Source organism: Mastomys coucha, unplaced genomic scaffold (assembly GCF_008632895.1).
Source record: "Mastomys coucha isolate ucsf_1 unplaced genomic scaffold, UCSF_Mcou_1 pScaffold23, whole genome shotgun sequence".
Lineage (NCBI taxonomy): Eukaryota > Metazoa > Chordata > Mammalia > Rodentia > Muridae > Mastomys > Mastomys coucha.
The window spans coordinates 50,266,400-50,287,231 of NW_022196906.1; the positions used below are offsets into that span (position 1 = coordinate 50,266,400).

The following is a 20,832-nucleotide window of genomic DNA, read 5'->3' on the forward strand; positions in this document are numbered from 1 at the left end:
GTTTAAGGAAGAGGAAGACTGCTACATTCTGGGAAAACAAGTAGACATTTTGACACACATATGCACTCTGAGGTAAACTGTTCACACCCAGAAAGCAAACTACCACACAGAATTAGACTATTATGCTATTATAACCAAAGGAAGAGAAAACATCTCACCACTTCAGTTTTAACTCACATTCTCTGCACTTGATTTCAGAAAGATTTACCTAAGGGTCAATCATAAAAGCTGAGAACTAAGCAACTGCTACAAAAATCACACATTTCAAAATAATTATGAGACAAAAAGGTTAGTTGGGAACACAAGCGCCAATCAGCCCTCCTTAGATGTCACATGCATTTCAAAGCACGACACTGGATTTATCAGAACACAAGAAACACTGACACTTCCTTCACTAAAGGGTGTTTCAAAAGTAGAATGCTTTACTAAGCATGGATTTAAAGATGCTCACAAATCCAGCTGTCCAGAGCAATAAGAAAAACCAGAGCTGTATTACGGCACTAACCTGCTATACCCAAATTGCTCTGAGCCCAGACATGTGTACTCAATAAAAATCTTACAATATTAAGAACTCTGAGTCTAAAAGACAGGATCTCAAACTGATACTCTTTTTCTATGGCAGCAACCCTTCAACTCTGGTGTACTGGAGTGCTATGCATTCACACAGCCGATACTTTTGAATGTATGTTTCTCTGGATCAGGCACTGGTGACAAAAAGGGAAATACACATAAGTTTCAAAGCAAAAACAAGACCTTTCTTCTAATTCAAACCCTACTCTCTTAGGTGAAAGCATTATTTCCTGTTGAAGATAAAGTGAGCCAAGGGAAGAAAGAGAATACTACCTTGAGCCTCTGAAACTGCTGCTGTCCCTGCACTGGTGCAACTGGTGGGGCTGGATGGGCATGGCTCTGGACCACCTGGCCTCCATGAGGCTGGGCGGCTGGTGGGTGATGATGACTGCTATGTACTGCTGCTATGGCAGGCCCATGACTTCCAGAACTTTGTGGCACAGCTGAAACCTGGGGTGAACAAAATACAGACAAACTAAGACTCGTGCATTCTTCCCCAAATGCATCTAGAGAAATAACATAAATACATAAAGTATGATTGTATGGTTCTGCATGTATAAAGATATTAAGAAAAAGGGAATTATTGATGTTATAGCCCACCTATATATATTTTATGTTTTCCAGGTATTAAAAATCATTCCATTTAAACTGGGCATGGCAGCACATGTCTTGTATCCCAGCACTTAAGGAAGCAGAGGCAGGCAGATCTCTGAGTTTTGGGACCATCTGATCTATGCAGTAAGTTCCAGAACTGCCAGAGCTGTGTCTCAAAATGTGATAATAACATTAATAATAAATTTTCAGAGCAATTCTGTTCTCCTATTTCAAAACTGCCAATCCAAGCCAAGAGTGGGAAGATCATGCCTACGTTCCCAGCATTTACAGAGCTAGAGCAGGAGGCACTGGTCCAAGTTTGAGGACTATAGGGACTAGACAGTGAATTCTAGGTCACCTACAGAGAGCCTGTTTCTAAAACCAAAACAAGTAAATGGGGGAAGGGGTGGAAGCTGTCTTAAAATTGGTATAGCTGATTGCTTCCTCCCCAAATAAGGAAACCGAGCAATGTAAAATTTACTTTCTCTAAGCAGTATAAGTAATTCAACTTAGTAAACAATAAAAATTTTCACAAATCTATAAAAATTTGTAGCGGGGGAGACAGAAATAAAGCAACGATAGGTAAAATTACAGATATAAAACTTAGAGAACGGACAAGAAATATTTAGGGGCTGGAAATGTGGCTCTGCTGATAGGACACTTGTCTAATGCTCAGCAAACCTTGGGTCCACTTCGAGTACTCAAATTTAATGTGCTGGTGTTTGGCTATAATCAACAATTGGAAGATAGAGGCAGGAAGACCAGACATTTAAGTCAACCTCAGCTACATAGAAAATTCAAAAGACAATCTGGGCTGTAATAAACCTTATCTCAAAAATGAGAAAAAAAATTAAATAAATTCTTCAAACTCAAATACATACGTCTTTCATAAAACGGCTATCAATCACTCTGCTTTTTTGTTTGAAAATACCTGTTTTAGCTGGGTGTGATGGCACTCGCCTTTAACCCCAGCACTTGGGAGTCAGAGGTAGGTGGATCTCTGAGTCAAGGGCCAGCCTAGTCTATAGAGTGAGTTCCAGGACAGGCAGGGCTACACAGAGAAACCCTATCTTGAAAAAAAGAAAAAAAGAAAAAAAGAAAGAGAGAGAGAGAGGAAGAGAGAGAGAAAGAGAGAGAGAGAAAGAAAGAAAGAAAAAAAGAAAGAAAGCAAGGAAGGAAGGAAGGGAGAGAAGGAAGGAGGGAGGGAGGGAGGGAGGGAAGGAAGGAAGGAGAGAGGAAGGAAAAAACCCTACATTTTACAGCTTTTCATAAAACTTAATTAATTAATTATATGGACTGAAGATTGGGCCCAATAGCCCAGTGTTCACCCAACAAGTAAGGGCTGTGGATTAGGTTCCTGGAACTTAAGAGGTGGAACAACACAGCAGTATTAATTATTCTTGCTAAATGTCTGAAATGGTTGGGTATATTACAGGCACATACTAGTTTCCATTAAGGATATGTGTACACATAGCTAACAGAGGATATAACTGTAAACCTATCTAGAAAGTAAAAATAATCTCACAAGCAGGATACCTTTTTTCTTTTTAAATCCTTATTTAATAATCATGTTACATTTGCTTCTTAGGTAACTAAATGCTTAATAAAAACCACCTTCAATGAATGAAACCACCACTACGCCTGTTCCCTGCCGCCCCAGCTTACCTGGTAGTTGGGTGCCACTGAGTACTGAATGCCTGTAGCTGACTGCATGGTCTCAGACACTGCTTCATACACAGGAGGAGCCGGGGCGAGTACCCGGTGCTGGTGCGAAAAAGCCTCTGTGCTTCCAGGAATCCTTCGCTGCTGGGCTGCATACACTGGGGATTCCTGGTCATCCAAACGTCGCTTCATTCTGCACTCATGCTCAGGGATGCACTACAAACCTGCACAGACCACAAAGTGACAACACAAAGAACATCTTACTCCAGTACTGATGCACATAACAAATTTAATCTAAGTCTGACTTTCATAACTAATCAAGCACATCTTAGAGTCAGTCTCTGAATGAGTGACCCACACCTTACAGTGAGCAAGTTAGAACTGAAAGACAGCTAAGGAACAGAGTTTTAATCAATTTGGTAACACTAAGGTGAAAAAAATCCTACAATTCAAAATTGCAAAAAACTTTTAAACTCTCCTTTTCCAGTTGTGCTCCTGTGATGGTTTCAATGACAATGGCTCCCTATGTCAGATATTTAAGTGTTTGGTTCCTAGTTGATGAGACTGTTTAGGAAGAATTAGGTATGGCCTGCTGGAGATGTGTTTCTGGGGATTTCAAAAGCCCACACCATTCCCAGTTACCTCCTCCAAGCCCCTTCTCTCTCAGCCTCTTGGTTGCGTCTTAACATTTGAACTCTCAGCTACTGTTGAGCACTGTCTGCCTGCTGCCATACTCCTGGACATGATGTCCATGGACTAATCCCGTTTCCTCTCTAAGCTGCCAAGGTCACAGTTTCTTCACAGCAATACAACAGTAACTTAAGGTAGCTCCTGAGATGCTACTGGAGTTAATACTAGTTACATACTCACATGCTGTAAAAGCACACTCTGAAAACTTAGGACAGGGTCAGAGGATGCTTGCTACAGGGATGTGTAAGTTCATAAATACCAATTGTCTTAACAACTGAAGCTGTCATAGAAAGGGATGATATGCCAGGAGCATGAGACAAAGGTTACCTTAAAGAATAATGTACATTTTAAGAAGTTTCTTATTTCATGTAATTTTTAACACTTCGAACTAAAAATGAGAATGACAGAATAGATGACTTCCAAGTTTCCTTCTGGCCCTTTCTCACATCCTTTTCATACAAGTCTCTTCAGCTTAACAACAGGAGACATTCTCTTGAAAGAATACACAAAGTCTAAAGTCATTTATCCAGAAACCCACTTGAGGTTTTTTGTAAGCATTTCCAGCATCAGTGTCATTAACACAAGCATAATACACTATAGTTAAGAAGGAATACTTGGAAACAAGATGGCTTAGTGAGTAAAGGTGCTTGCTGCCAAGACTGACAGCCTGAGTTCAATTCCTGGAATTAACATCATAGAAAACAAGAGGCAGCTGTAACTGTCTTCTGACCTTCACACATATGCCCTGGCGCACATACATACTTGTGCTTGTAATACAGAATAAATATATAAATAACAAAGGGGCTGGAGAGATGCCTCAGTAATTGCAAGTGCTTACTGCTCAATCATAAGACTTCCCAACACTCACACTTCTCAGGTCACAACTCTCTGAACCTCTTCTACAAGAGATCTAGTCTCCCCAGAAACCACACTTATGGTGCAAATATCAACACAGCCTCTAACACATACAAACACATCATACACATATATTATCTCTATTTTAAAATGAGAAAACAGGTATTGTAAATGGATGGCCTACAAAGTCCTTAAGAACTTTGGCTACTTCTTAGCTTTAGTTTTTATTGGTCTAAAACCTAGATGTTGGCCGGGTGGTGGTGGCGCACACCTTTAAGCCCAGCACTTGGGAGGCAGAGGCAGGTGGATTTCTGAGTTCGAGGCCAGCCTGGTCTACAGAGTAAGTTCCAGGATAGCCAGGGCTATACAGAGAAACCCTGTCTCAAAAATACAAAAAAAAACAACAACAACAACAACAACAACAACAAAAAAAAAAAACCCTAGATGTTGTCAGACAGTAATAGCTCATGCCTTTAATTCCAGAACTCAAGAGGTAGAAGCAAGCAGATCTCTGAGTTCTGAGACGAGGCCAGCCTGGTCTACACAAGAGTTTCAGGACAGCCAGGGCTGCACAGAGAAACCCTGTCTCAAAAACACAAAACAAACAAACACAATAAGGATATATTAATCTTCTAAGATTAATTTCTAATAAGAAATTAGGTTTTTATAAATGATAAGTAAACCAAATATACATGAAGAACATAGCAAAGGACTACAAAAAAATTATAACATTCAGTGGGCACTGCATTCTAACCAAAAATCTCACTTGAAATTTTATAGCTTTGGTCCCATTTTATGTGATTTTTGTGATGTTCAAATGCTATTCCATGAGCCAGTTTATAGGAAAATTTTAAAAAGATAAAGGGGCTGGAGAGATGGCTCAGCAGTTAAGAGCACTAGCTGCTCTTCCAGAGCATCCCGGAGACCTTGTTCTTATCATTTGATTTGCTCTATTTTCACATTTAAAATTTCTTTATGTATATGGGTGATTTACCTGCCTGATGTATGTGTATTACATGTGTACCTGGTTTCTGAGTAGTACAGACAAGGGTCAAGCCAGGCAGTAGTGGCTCACTCCTTCAATCCCAGTATTCAGATGGCAGAGGAAGATCTGAGTTCGAGGTCAGCCTGCCTGGTCTACAAATCAAGTTCCAGGACAGCCAGGGCTATACAGAAAAACCTTGACTCAAACAAACAAAAAGTAAAATTATGTCGGTCAGTGGTGGCGCACGCCTTTAGTCCCAGCACTTAGGAGGCAGAGGCAGGTGGATTTCTGAGTTCGAGGCCAGCCTGGTCTACACAGTGAGTTCCAGGACAGCCAGGGCTATACAGAGAAACCCTGTCTCGAACCCCCCCAAAAAAGTAAAATTATAATTTATGGGATGCAATGCTGGATCAAACCCAGGGCCTTGTACATGCTAAGAAAGTATCACTAATTTACATCCCCAGCCAGTAATTAATTTTATGATATATTTAACTACATTCATTTCTAGATTTTTCTTCCTAGACCATTAATATAAAACTAAAAAGATGGTATCCAGAGCCTACGTTTTTTCTTAATTATGCTCCTTTGCCAATTTCTTACCTCCAATTAGTGACTTTCTTATAGTAACACAGCCACTCCTTTCCTTCCAGCCTTTAGTATCCCTCATCCAGACAGCAGACAATACTTTCCAAGCATTTCTCCTCCTCTTCTCTCTACACTCCTCTCAAAATACACCTCAAATGTAAACCTCATCTACTACTAGCTTCTCAATAGTTTAAATTCAACTCCTTGCCTGGAGAGATGGCTTGGCTTTGTGGTGGAAGAGCACTGGCTGCCCTTCTAAAGAACCAGGGCTCGATTCCCAGCATGTGCATGGGAACTTACAACCAGTCTGTCACTCTGCTCCAAGGGCATCATGGCTCAAAGATGATGGTTAGAAGAACTTTGAGACTAAGTTCTTGCCTTCCACCTGGCTGAGACAGGGTTTGCTGCATCAAAGCTTACTCTAGGCTAGCTAGTTGCCAAGCTTCCAGGGCACTATCCTGTCTCCACATATAGGAGTTCTGGAACTACAAATGCACACTACTCTACCCTGCTTTTCACTTGGATTCCAGATTGAACTCAGGTAGTCAGGTCTGTGTGAGAAACAGCTTTACTTGCTGAGCCACCTCATTGGCTTAGAAGCTCTTAAAAGATATAATTTAAGTCGGCTGGTGAAGGCTCAGGCCTTTAATCCTAGCCTTGAGGAGGCAGAGCTCTGTAAGTTTGAGGCCAGCCTGAGCCGTACAAAGAAACCCTGTCTCAAAAGAACAAAAACAAAATAAAAGTATAGTTTATTTTGTTGTCAGGTATTTTATGAAAATTTAAAATGTGCACACTCTTTAACTTATCCAATCCACCAATATGTACACTGTAACCTCATGTATGATACACACCATTAACTCAGTATGTGTACAATCTATGTCAAGTACTTGTGTTAAGTATACTGTAAACTTACTGAGAAGTAAATCAAGAAATTAGACTTCAGGGGCTAAAAGATGGCTTGGTAATTAAAAGTGCATACTGCTCTTGCAGAGGGACCTGAGTTCAGTTCCTACCAACCATTCAGGCGACTCACAAGCATCTATAACTCCAATTCCAGGGAATCCAAACTCTTCAGGCATCCCTGAGCACCTGTACTCTTGTGAGAGTATGCACAAGCATACACACGGACACAAACACACAAAAAATAAAAATAAGCGAGAAAGCCTCACAAGAGCTGGAGAGATGGCTCAGCAGGTAAGAGAACTTGCTATTACAAGGAGGGCTCGGCACAAGACACTGATTTCCAGATGATGCAACCCCCCATCAGGAATACTGCGGACATTCAGCACCTTAGGCAAAGTTCATGGCTTTCTAGTGTCTCTCCTGGAGTGCTGCCTTCTAAATGTAATGTTCCTCCTCCACCTCAACATAAAGTTGATTCTTAAGGCATTCAACACTCGATAACGTGGTAAAATCGTACATCTACTTGCCTTTTCTGACAAGAATGCGAAATTCTTAGGGACAAAGACTGTTATGCATCAGCCCAGAGTTATTTAAGCAGGTGGTCAATTAAATGTGTGTGGTCTCAATTCACTCTCAGAATTCAAGTCTGAATCTTTTTTTTTCCTTTTTTAAGATGTATTTATTTTAGCAGGGCAGTGGTACATGCCTTTAATCCCAGCACTCCGAAAGCAGAGGCAGGTGGATCGCTGAGCTTGAGGCCAGCCTGATCTAGAGAGATCTCGTTCCAGGATATCCTGGGCTACAAAAGAGAAACCCTGTCTCAAAAACAAACAAAACAAAAAAGGTGTATTTATTGTTGGGTGCATGTCTACCTATGTACCACTTCTGTGCCTGGATACCTCTAGGCCAGAACAGGGTCTTGGATCATCTGGAACTGAAATTTCAGATGGTTGAAAGCCACCATGGATGCTAAAAATTGAACCTAAGTCTTCTAGAAGAAGCAGCTAGTGCTCTTAACCACTGAACCATCTCTCCAGTCATCTCCCCATCTCCCAGTCTTCTTTTCTCAAAGCCAAAAGCTTTGGCACAGATAGCTCCTCAAAATAAACAAACACAATTACTACAATTCCTACTCTGGATACTGATCCAAAAACTAAAAGTAAGGACTTGAATAAACTTCTATACCATGTTCCCAGAGAATTATTCATAAGAAGCACAAGGTAGGGCTGGAGAGAAATTTCAGTGGCCAAGCACACTCACTGACCTTTCAGAAGGCCCAGGGTTCAGTTCTTAGCATGCACATGGAGGCTCACAATAGTCTGTAACTCCAAAGAATTTAATGTCCTCTTCTAGCCTTTTTGGGCACTGAGTATGCACATAATACAAATACATAAATACAGGTAAAACACACATAGAAAATGAAAAAAGACAAATCCACAAGGTAGGAAAAAAATGCCAACTGAAAGATAAATAATTGTGGTATACTCGTATACAAAGGAGAGAAATTCTGACAAATACTACAATATCAGTGAACTGGGAGGACAAAACTAGGTAAAAGACATCACAGCTGAGGCCAGCCTGGTCCACAGAACGAGTTAGAAGCAGCCAGGACTACACCACATCAAGTGGCTCATAACCATCTTAACCATCACAACTCCAAGGGATCAATCCAATGCCTCTGGTCTCCAAGGATATATGCATCCACATGTACAACCAAAATAGAAATTTATGTTAAAAAAGAGAGACTTACTGTTTCATGTGTGTAAAGGTTCAACAGTGGGAGATGAATGAGTTCTGAAAGAGTATGGTGGCAAAGGCTGCAGAAGGACGTGAGTGTACTTAATGCCACCAAACTGAACTAAAAAAGATGAAAAACTTTAAATCATGATGGTAATATTTTAGTTTTTACTATTTATATAGGGAGAACTATGCATATGTGAAAAGAGGCCTACTTAGAGCAGTTTTCCCTTTCTACCATGTAAGTCTTAGGAATCAAACTCAAGGCTTGGCAAAATATGTTTTTTACCCGCTGAGCCAACTTTCTAGCCCACAATTTGTTTATAAGTTAGGATTTCTTTCATGTCACCTATGCTGGCCTCGAACTCACTATGTAGTTAAAAATGACCTTCAACTTACCTCCCAGCAGGCTTGTTCCCCATACCTGGTCTTACAAGGTTGTGGAGGCTGAGCCCAGAGATGTAGGCACACTAAACAAGCACTCGAAAAAAATGAGCTCACACCCCTCACTAATTTTTTTAGGTACAAATTTTTTGATTAAAATGCACACATATAATACATATTACATGCACATGTACACACACACATTATACACTACTCCATCATAAACCAGAGATAGCTTTACACAGTTGAGAGACTGGGGACCAACTACCTGGCTGTTTGATCACCTGTGTAGACTAAACCTCTGTGTGCTACTTTCCTCAGTCACTCATTCTGTGTTCTTGAGGCAGTGTCTTGTGTAGGCCAGGCTGAGCATTGCCTGAACATTTATCTTCCTGTATCTAGCTCCCAAATGCTGGGATTACAGCTATCTTACTGTATATGTCTATGATGCATCTATGTGGGCACTCATATAAAAGTCCACCTCTGATCCTCTGCAGGGATCAAACTCAACTCTTCAAGTTCTAGGAGCAAGAGGCGTGGCCACTCTGCTGTCCCTATTTAGTCTGTATTTGTGCATAAGGAAACCAGGTCAACCTCAGCCATCACTCCTAAAGTCCATTTTTCAAATAAGTTCCTTTACTTCCCCGGGGTTGGCCCAACTGGGCTAGCACCAGGGATTCTCCCTATAATCTACTGCTCCCAGTGTTAGGAGTTCAGGCCCAGGCAACCACACACTTAGATTTCCACAGCCAGCTTTTCAGGTATATCCCAGGAACAGGCCGAGTCTTCTTGCTTCAGCCGCAGTTTTACTGACAGGTAGTTCCCCGGCCCCTCACCTTGTAGTCTTTGAAATATTTAGTTATTATTGTTAGGAAGGTTGCACAGATGTGATAGTCAGAGGACAACATTCAGGAGTTAGCGGTCTCCTTCCACAGTGGACTCCTGGGATCTAACTTAGTCTTAAGAGTTTGCATAAGCAAGTGTCTTTACTGACTGAAGCTACCTCATGAGCCACCTTCACTTGTAAAACATGCATTTCAAAACAGAGATGTAACCCTAGCCGAGGCAAAGGCAAGAAAATCACTGAGTTCTAGGCAGGCTTGGCTCCAGAGCAAGTTCAGATAAATGAGTGGCCCATTTCACCAATCCACAACTCAAAGCTGCCATAAAACTTAAAAGTTACATGTGTGTATACCACTCACAGACATCTATACATGCATGCACATACAATTAAACACATTAGCAAATGATCAGTGCCTGGCAAGTACCTAGTGCAGAGTCAGAGTTCAATACATATAAACCCTTATTACAAAAGGGAAGCCATTGTTTGAAAAAGCAAGCACTATCTACCTTTTTTTTTTGTTTTGTTTTGTTTTGTTTTTTCAAGACAGGGTTTCTCTGTGTAGCTCTGGCTGTCCTGGAACTCACTCTGTAGACCAGGCTGGCCTCGAACTCAGAAATCCGCCTGCCTCTGCCTCCCAAGTGCTGGGATTAAAGGCATGGGCCACCATCGCCCGGCACTATCTACCTTTTTAAAAGAACACTCAAAGATATAGTTTGACATACTTCTAGTTGGGGGAAAAACACTATGCTAGATTCCTGAAGGTCATGAACACAACCTCTGAACTCTAAGCCAAGTTCCCCAACTACAGCCCTGGCCAGTCTTTCAGGATATTGGCTGCACTGTCAAGATGGCTGTGCTTTGCCAGGAACCTTGTCAAATACCCATCTCAGGTCTTAAAAAAAAGAAAACTTCTTTATGCAAACTATTTAAGGCCTGAATTTTAAAAAGTTTATTTTTCAAAGATATATTTCTGTTATTTTCACTGTGTGTATGGATGTGGGATGTGCACATGTGTCAGGGTCCTAGAGGGCAGAGGTATCAGTCTTGGAGCTTGAGATACAGGTTGACATGGGTGCTGAAAACTGAACTCAGGTTCTCTTAAGAGAGTAATACCCACTCTTCACCACTTAGCCAATCTGTTCAGCCTCCTAAATGCTAGTAAGCAAAAATAAAAAACATATACTACTGATATATGGGGGTGGGAGGGAGGAGACAACCAAAAACAAAGAATAAACATAACTAGGTTCTTGAACTTTTAAAGCCTAGGACTTGTGACTCCAGCATACAATCTATTATACACATTCTATAAGAGTAAGAATTATGCCTAGCAGTGGTGGCGCACGTCTTTAGTCCCAGTGTTTGTGGGGCAGAGACAGGAAAATCTCTTAGTTTGTGTCCAACCTAGTCTACACAGTGAGCTCCAGGACACCCAGGGCTATAGTTAAACTCTTGTTTCTAAAAACAAAACAAGAAAAAAAAAAAAAGGTATGAATTAGGTCATCTGTACTTCCCAAACTGTACTTCAAATGGTAGAATTAACTATGGGTTGGCCAACTTCCCTCAAAGCCAAAGTATTCTCAACTATTGTTTTAAGTGTACTACATCTGTAGTACATCCAAGTTCTTATCTTTTGGGCTCTACCTCCATTCTGTTACCACTGCTGTTGTCACTTCTTTAGCTGAAAAGTGAATATTTAACCTCTTCATTAAGTACAGCACAGGGCATGGGGACTCATAACCATCTGTTATCTCCACCTACAGGGGATCCAACATCCTATTCTGGCCACACACACACACACACACACACTTTAAAATAAATCTTTTTAAAAAATGGTTTATACATCCTCATTCACACATCAATACATAAATTAAGGATTCAATGTTTACTTTTCATGAAAAGTTCACAGGGGCTGGCGAGATGGCTCAGCAGGTGAGCATTAACTGCTCTTTCGAAGGTCCTGAGTTCAGATCCCAGCAACCACACGGTGGCTCACAACCACCTGTAATGAGATCTGATGCCCTCTTCTGGTGTGTCTGAAGACAGCTACAGTGAATTAAGCCGGGGTGAGCGGGTGGCAGAGGTCCTGAGTTCAATTCCCAGCAGCCACACACATGATGACTCACGGCCATCTGTACAGCTACAGTGTACTCATACACATAAAAAAAAAAATCTTTAAAAAGAAAAAAAGAAAGAAAAGTTCTCTAAATAAGATCATCTAACAACATCCCACCTAAAATGGTTACATGTGCAGTAAATGAACAATGGCCAAAGTAACTCTCTAAGACAGGTTGGTAAGCTATGCTACACATAGGTTTCATACAGTTCAACCTACTGAGTATCTAAAAAAGAGCAACATTAAGCTTAAGGGCTAACAATTACATAAAACCAAAAGAGAACACAAAATTCTAAGTTACCTTTGAGAAGCTAAGCTTACATAACAAAACCTTCTGTAGGTGAAATCAGTGAAGAAATTAGAGTATTTTACTTAAACAGAGTGAAATCTCTACTTTAAAAAAAAAAAAAAATCAGCCCTGGGGTATAGCCTAGTGGTGAAGCAATGCTTATGTGCCTTAAATAAACTCCATCACACACAATCATCTTTAAATATCATCTTTGTCAAAGACCAGTTTTAAGATTAAGAAGTAAATTCAATCCTTTCTATAGCAATAAAATCTCAGCCTTGTAAGGAGCTTGAACGGCAAACTGAGTTTAAAGTCCTAAGGTTCCAAAAATGGTAGCAAATTTTAGCTATCTACCCACCACTCCATGGGTGCGAAGCTGAGCCCTGTAAAGGCTCAGTAGCTGAACGTCAAGGGAACTCCCGGGAAGGTCGGCGCCCTCCAAGGTTCCCAGTCCCTGATCACTCTGCCCCTCCCCCACAGGCCACTGTCGGGGAAGCATGGGCACAGCACCAGCCGCACCCCGCCGCAGACACACCAGAGAGGACGCTGAAGTACATCGTCCCAATAATTACAACTAAGAGGAGCAGCTGACTACGCTTCTACTCTCCCCTAGCTGTTAAGGCGCAATCCACGAAGCGTGAAGCAAAGTAGAGACTACAGCTCGGGGCCACGATGCCCTAAGCAGAATGGATGGAGAAACCACAGGTTAAAGTCGGGACACCTCCACCGCTCCCAGTCTATAAGGGGCCCTCCCACCCACAGGGATGCAGGGCGGGGCAGACTCGGAGCCCTGACCCCCAGCCAGACGCCACAGCGGGCTTTCCCCAGCTCCTCCACACTGCGAAGGAGGCGGAAATCCCGGCGGAGGCGGGGCGGGAGGGGCGTGGCATCACAGCCCCGGACGCGCCTTCCGGCCAACCGGATCCCGCTAAGGCGGGGGAACACAGGCTTCACGCCCCCTCGCCACCGCGCCCTGAAAGCCACACGCCGGACCCTCTCCCCGTCCCGCACGCCCCGCGGACCCAAAGTAGTACAGTCAGTAGCCCCGCCCACAAAGGAAAAGGGGCGGGGCCACCGCCGCCGGCCTTTAGCGCGAGCCCGCCCCGCCCCTTTCTCCACCACCGCACGCGCGCCGGCCCCGCCTCTGATCGGCGGGACAAGGACCCGCCCCTCCGTGCGCACCGGGACTACGCTCTCCTCCCCCTCCCGCACGGAGTGCGGCTCCGCTCCGCCCCCCACAGCCACGCACGGGAAGCCGAGGTCAGCCCCCCCGAAAAACACACGCCCTCCAGTCCCGGGTTACCCGCCACCCAGCTGCTGGGCGGACCGCGACGCGGCGTGCTCTCACCGCAAAAGCTCCAGCCACTCAGCCTGCGCGTCGCTCCCTGCGTGAGCCTCGCACCCAGTACGGAGGCCCCGGAACGGCGCGGGCACAGGCCCGCAAGAGCGGACTGGCAACCTCCTTTGCGCCCACGAAGCGGTCACAGGCCTGGGTGCCCAGACTGGGAAGGAGGGAGGGAGGGAGGGAAACTCTTAAGGGGGGAAGGGGAGGGGGGAAGATGGAGAAACCGTCTCTGCCGCCTCTACCGCCGCGGCCGCTTCTCTGTTACCCGGGAAATCCCGCCCACTCTCCCGGCCCGCCCCGCCGAGGGAAGGCTAAACCTCGCTCCGCCACGGGATGTATTACCCATCCGTCAATGGTTTAGCCAATCACAGTACCGCAAAGACCTACTCCCGCCCTCTTCCCTCGCTGGGAGGGGAGAACGAGCCGCTCACCTTCTCCACGCCCCTATTGGCGGGGAGAGTCCCTAACTCAACCCCGCCTATTGGAGACTGATTGCCGAATCCCTCCTCCAGCCTTCAATACTATTGGAGGAAGAAGAGTACCTCTTCACATCTCATTGGAGAGTCTCACATATCCCTCCCCATACCGCCCCAGCCACAGGCCTAACACATCGGCTCCCGCCTCCGCCGGTCCCCGCATTGGAAGACTACCTTTGCTTCTCTCATAGCCCCAGGAAGGTAAGTAACCAATGTAGGGTAAAAATGTCCTTAAGTGAGGCCGACTCCACCCACTACACTGCTTGTCCAGGCCCCGCCCCCAGTGATCTGATTGGACTATCTTGGCGCCGGTAGGAGCCGCCATTGGACACGGCGCCGGTCCAGGAAGGAGACCATTCCGCCCTGCGCGAGGATGCTGAACCTTAGCAGTCCTTTTGTGGAATGTTTACACTGGAGACTGAAGCTCGGCGTTCCAAGGCCGGGACCGGAGATGGCGCGCAGCTCAGCGGTCGAAACCCGAGGCTTTTAGACTTGAAAAGGAAAAGGCAGTAGTATTACCACCGTGGAGGATTAACCAAAACAATGACAGAAAGCCTTGTCCTTCCTACCCACTTATTTTTACACTTTCACGGTCTTCTAAACACAGCCATCTGGAGCACTCAGCAGCTACTTTCAGCAAGCCGACTCCAAAATTAAGGTCTGGAGCTCTAATCTAATACAAAAGCCCAGATATTACTAGCCAGTCACTAGGGCTGGCTGCTTACTGTGACACTGGGACAAGCTGAATCTGCAGCCCTCAGGGGGCGGAGATAACCCAGCGGAGGGCTTTAAATGTCACTGCCTGGGCAAGCCTCCGGAAGGCGGAGCATGAAGGAAAAATGTATTCCCTATTGGCCGGGTAGATGCAGAGACATTTTAAACTGGAGGAGGAGATGCAGAAAAGCTCACACAGACCATTGTATAAATAAACCTTGAGTGTGCATTTACATTTAGAGAATGAGTAAAAATTCCATATTGTATGAAGGATATGGTCTTAAGAATGACTCTTCAAAGAGAAGAACCTGTAATCGCAACTATTCGCGATAGAGCAGGAATACTGTCTGAATTTAGGAACCCTAGGCCAGCCCCTTCAGAGAGAGGGGGGTGGGGGAAGCATCCATAGCCTCCTTGGCAGAGTGAGTTAATGGCGGTCTCTAAACCTTCTGGGTAGGTAACAATACCTGAACATAAAATGCTTTGAGATACGTAGTCCCTTTTATTTATTCACTTATAAGGCGTAGACCCGGTGCCGCCCTTGCTTTGGGGAGACTTTCGCTGTGCCATGAGAGGTTAGGCGGGATTAGTCTTACCGCATTCTAGTGCAAAGGGAAAAATAAAAAAAACTCCCTAGAGTCGAGTGTCTCCAAAAGATAGGACACCGGGGAACCGTTTCGTAAATCCAATGCTGACCTCCTGCAATCTTGCGGAGACTGCTGTAAACAAGTATTGGCAACAGGTGGGTCTAACTCCTAGGATGGCTTCACGCCTGTGAGGCCATAGGAAAGAGTTGTGAACTCCAAGAGCGGCCGACAGGTGGGAGCAGCCACACTGGTAACCAAGCCAAGCCCTGTTCCAGGACAAGGCTCTTAAAATAAGAAAAACCAGCCAAATCGTCCCAGGCTGAAGTAGCACTCCAAAACTGACAGATGCCTATCCTTAACTGAACTGCTTTACCCACCAGACTGGGTACCTACCATACAATGTACAGCACTCCAACAACGGTATCATTGAACACCCCTGAAACATTGCTAGAAATAGGCCTCCCGAACATCCCTTGGCTGCCGAGACCGAGGTATCGTAGATCTTGCCTAAGGTTTCATCACTAGGTTGTCAAAATCTTAGATTCCGCCCACTAAAGATCACAAGGAATTAAAGATGCGGCCAATGTCCATGCTTTCTCCAACTTAAATTTAAGGAAGTCAAGGGGCACCGAGAAAAAAGCAAAAGTTGATAGGGCCGGAGGGTAGAACTCATCCCCCCCCCCCTCCGTGCAGCAGCCCTGGAGCTATGCTTTCAGGATTAACAGCGCAATTGTACGGCTTCACCTCGAGGGCTAGCAGATCCCTAGACTCGGAAGAATCTTTGTGTGCCTCCAAGGCTTTCCCCGCCCCCCTAACTAAGGGCGCGGAGCCTGAGACTTCCGGGCGGGAGGGAAGTTGCAGGGAGCAAAAAGGGCCTCAACCATGTGCCGAGCGCGCTCACGAGAAAGGGGGGGCAGGGAGCAGGAGGACGTCCCCTCCTAGCTTGTCCCAGAAGGGGAAGGCCTATCCAATTCGCCAATCAGAAGCAGGGGCGGGGGCTTGTACCTCACGTAAGCCCCAGGAATCCTCCCTCCGCCCTTCGAAGAAAAAAATTTTAGCAACTTAAACTCGAGTCCAACCTCCCGATAGGCGGAGCTCAAGAGAATATCATCCAATACATACACGAGAAGGGAAAGAGGGACTCAAATCCAACCAGTGAAAGACAAGAGAAGGCGGAGCCTCAGGAGAGCCCGAAGAAGGTGGAAGAGGAAATGTCCCCGCCCCTCTCGGGTCCCCTCCAGGCCGGTTGCACAAGCTCCCCGCAGGAGATAGTAAACAGTCTTGGCCAGGGTATGGAGGCAGAGATGGCCGCGCATTTCGAGGACTGGCCCTGCGCCTCCCCTCCCCGCCTGCCCCACCACTGCCCGCAGTTCGCTCCGGCGCCCCGCCTCTCGGCCCGCAGCCGCCATCCGGCTGACAGGCGCGCCCCTCCCCGCCCGCTGATGCATTTCCTTTTCCCTATTCCAAGCGTGGAGTCTGTTTTCCCAGTTTCCGACCTTCACTGCCCCTTTCAGGCCACCCCCTCGTGAGCGCGCGCGCGCACAAGGCTGCCCCCACCCCGTACGCGGCCCTGTGGCACGCAGCGGCACCTCGCGGAAGAGGGAGCCCCGGCAGCACACAACTCAGAGGGGGAGCAGTCGCCGCCGCCGTGAGGTGGGCGGGGAAGGAGGCAGCTCCATGTTTGCGAGGGGGATCAGCTGGGACCGCGAATTGAATCCGCCGAGTTCCTAGAGCTTTTCTACTCAGCAAGCGCTCCACGCCGGATTGCAGCCTAGCCGGTTCTGGCGCCGACTACTTGCTAAATTGCCGCGTTCGAACACACCGGCGGCTCCCAGGCTAGTGGCTGGAACCTCTCCCGCCCCCAGTCTCCTCCGGCAAATACAGCCATTGCCCCCGCCCCCAGAGTCCTTAACAACCACGGGCCCACGGTGCCCGCGCCTCCCCAGAGCGTGCCCACGACCCCTCCAAGTTTGCCGGCAGAAACAAACGCTCAGGGCGGCTGCTGCACTCGCCCAGCGTGGTTAGCGGAGAAAGACCGCGGGGCCCGGCTTGCTCTTAAACTCCAGCGGTCGACCAACTCCGGACACCGTGAGCTCGGTGGGCCCGACTGACGAGACTGCGGCCGCCGCCCCCTGCCGAGGCCGCTCGCCGCAACCGGGGCCCTCTTCCCTCTTTTTCTTTATATTTTAAAAAAATATTTTTAAAGCATTACAAGAGCAGTTGGTCTTCTGCCGGCCCATTCCCCAATGAGCTCCCTGGACCTACCGAAACCGACTGCTTGGTAAAATAAATTGAGCGGCGCGGCCGGCGCAAGGGCGACCCAGGCCGGGCCAGCCCCCTCCCCACCGCTCCAGCCCGGCTTGGAAACACACTACGAGCGGGCGGCGCCAATCGCTCTCCTTCCTGGCCTGCCCCTAGCCTACCTCCACCGCGGGACTCCGAGCCTCCCCGTAGCTCTGTCTTGGAACCGCGGCACCCACACAGACTTTACGCAGCCAAATCAAGTGACCAAAGAACTAGTCCCCCAAAATACCGAAATTGGGGAGACCAAATTAAAAGCAGCTGTTTAACATACCTCCGGAACCAGGCGAGGAGTCCTGAATGAGAGGGAACGCCCCCCACTATCCATTGGCTTTCCTGCGCATACGTCAGTCCCACTGGGTCCGCCTCCTCTCTCTCCCCGCCCCTTCCCCTTCATTGATCGCCCCTTGCCTCCACAAAAATAAAAATAATTAAACTAACCACGAGTAAGAGTCGCCTCCAAGGCAGAGGCTTTTACATCTCTCACACCGCCACTTGGAGTTTTTCGAGGACTTCGGACTAGGCCTTTTGGGATTCGGAGTTCCGCAGGGTGGAAGCCAAAGGAGGTGCATCTTAACTACCCAGCCCCAGTTTCCTTCTCACACACAACCTATTTGGAGCTGGGTCAGGAGAAACTTGTAACAGTCTGTGGCCCTATCGCTTGGACGCAGCAGACCTCAGAAACTAAACAGGGTCCGGCCTGGTTAGCATTTGGTTGGAATAGAGGTAAGTAGCGATTGGCTGCAACGTCTAGTCTTTCCTGGCTGTTAGACTTAAACGTGTGTCCAGTCTACATTGTTAGGTGCCTTTCAGCTATGAAATCCAAAAGCATGGAAAACTGGCACTTGTCTGAGCCGCTATGGGATGTGAACCAAATATTTCATTCTGTCTGCTCTCTAGTGCAATTTTAAGCTGGCTGGAATATTTACGTTACCCTCCAAACACTTCAGATAGTTGCGGCAGGAGGTAAAGCAAAGCCTTCCCCTCCCCCTTGTCTGTCTCTCTTTCCCTCTCTCCCCTGCCCCGCGTGTGTGTGTGTGTGTGTGTGTGTGTGTGTGTGTACACACGTAGATCCACAGTCATTCCAACATCGGTAATTCCGTTTAGCTAGCAGTCTGAACAAAGGGTGCCACACATGGGAGGCACAGAGGCTGTTGTTCTGGTGAGTTTACAGGCAACAAAGGTGCATCTTGGGTTGGGGGGGGTGTGTAGACTGAGGAAAGCAGTGGCAAATTTTCCCCCTCTTCATCACCTAATCCAGAAATGTCTTTCAGCAGCCCTCAGATGAAGTTCTTACCTGCCTCATTTGCTATTTGTCAATAACGTATTTGTTCAAAAGAGCTGAGCAGAAAGCACATGGTGTGAGCAAGAAATTGTTTTGTTGTTATTGTCACGTTCTTCTGCTTGTTTTGTTTTGGAGACAAGATGTCATGTAGCCCAGACTGATATCACAGTCATAGCAGATGACACTTTCTCCTGCTTCAACCACTCAGAGTACTCACTTGGATTCTAGCTGTGCATGACCACAACAGTTGTATGTGGTTCTGGAAATCAAACCCAGTACTTCCTACGTGCTAGGCAAGCACTCTTCCCATTGAGTTATAACCCTGCCCCCAAGAAACACTTGTTTTGGAGGTCATTGAAGAAAGGGAGTTAGTTTGGGTATCAGGTAGAATATAAACAGAACGAACCCTCTGGCAGCAGGACGACTGTTCTAACAACCTATTTATTTATAAGAACTTTACAGCGCTTGATATGGTGATAAATGTCTGTCATCTCATCATTTGGGAGGCAAAGGGAATAAGACCTTGTGTCTAAAGCCAGCCTAGGCTACATAGTGGATCTCATCTCACATTTAAAGAGAGTTATACTTGAGGAAGAGGAGACAGCTAGTTCAGTGTAGGTATCAGAAGAGGTAGCCAGTGGCCTTCTGTGGCTACTAGAGGAAAGAGGGTTGGCATAGCCAGTGTTGTGCTCAGGTAAATCTCTTCCTAGTTCAGGGCTTCAGTTCCCAGAAAAATGAGGGAGAGCATGAGTATACAAAGAAGGGCTCCTTAAAGATAGTGTAAAGATCCTTCCCTGACTGGACTCCATGTGGGAAGCTGTCACTGAGGGAGACAGGGCAGGCAAGAAGTACAGATTTAGAAAGGGCAATGGCCATTCCTCCCGGTATACAGGAACTAGAATGTCCATGGTAGCTGGAAAGAACTGTGTAGTGGGAAAGGCCAGGAGATGAGGGCAGTGGGTTTAGTATGAGGCCTGACAGAGACATGAAAGTCAGCATTCATCCTCCCTAGGATGAGGATCAACTTTTAGCTGAAGGCATGAATAGATACTGTGTTAATGAGTTGAGGCACAGTAGTACTGCAGAGAGAACACTAGTCAGAAATGCTGAGTCCCATTTATGTTGGCTCCCATTTAGTCCATCCCCATCTGTGGCTCAGCCTTCTCTAAAGATAACAGTTCCTTCCCTGTTATGAGGTCAATACAATTATTACCTGGTAAAGTATTCTGAATCTCAGTGGAAGCCAGAAGCCTAGGTGTTTGACAGTTATCCTGAATAGCAAGTACTTATTTTGTGTGTGCATATGTGTGTGACGCACACACATGCATATGTGTACCAGTGTACACACCCATAGAGTATTGTATGTACCAATCCATATTTGAAGGATGTCAAGTGTCCTGCTACCAACCTCTGCCTTGTTCCCTTGAGACAAGGTCTTTCTTTCCTGAATCTGGAGCTAGTCAGCAAGTTCCAGTGATCCTCCTGCCTCCCCATCTTCTACTCTCCAGCTCTTGGGTTACAGGCATGAATGTAAAAAAAAACAAAACAAAACATACTGGTCTTTTCACGTGGGAACTGGAAAGTTTAATTTGGGTCCTCATGCTTGAGCAACAAGAGTTCTTACCCTCTGAACAGTGGGAGCCTTTAATCCCAGCAGAGGCAGAGGCAGGCAGATTTCTGAGTTGGAGGGGGCCAGCCTGGTCTACAGAGTGAGTTCCAGGACAGCCAGGGTTATACAGAGAAACCCTGTCTCGAAAAAAAAAAAAAAAAAAAAAAGAGTTCTTGCCCACTGAGCTGTTTCTACCCTCATTATGGAAAAAGATATGGCTGATACTTACACCTTTCTGAACACTCTTTAGATTGAGATATTAAGGACAACCACTGTATCTAATACAACTTTGGGGTCTCCGTAT

At 46.1% G+C, this 20,832-nt stretch overlaps 1 protein-coding gene across 1 annotated transcript in view; it reads right to left on the reverse strand.

The window, feature by feature from the left end:
- The window catches only part of Sin3a (SIN3 transcription regulator family member A), a 57,978-nt gene extending 44,284 nt beyond the window's left edge, over positions 1-13,694 (reverse strand). The window contains exons 1-3 of the mRNA XM_031345697.1: positions 13,560-13,694; positions 2,830-3,050; positions 844-1,020 (exon numbers count right to left, since the gene is read on the reverse strand). Coding sequence (XP_031201557.1) covers positions 844-1,020; positions 2,830-3,018 — 366 coding nt within the window. The 5' untranslated portion in view covers positions 3,019-3,050; positions 13,560-13,694. The remainder of the gene's footprint in view (positions 1-843; positions 1,021-2,829; positions 3,051-13,559) is intronic.
- Positions 13,695-20,832: the final 7,138 nt, after the last annotated feature.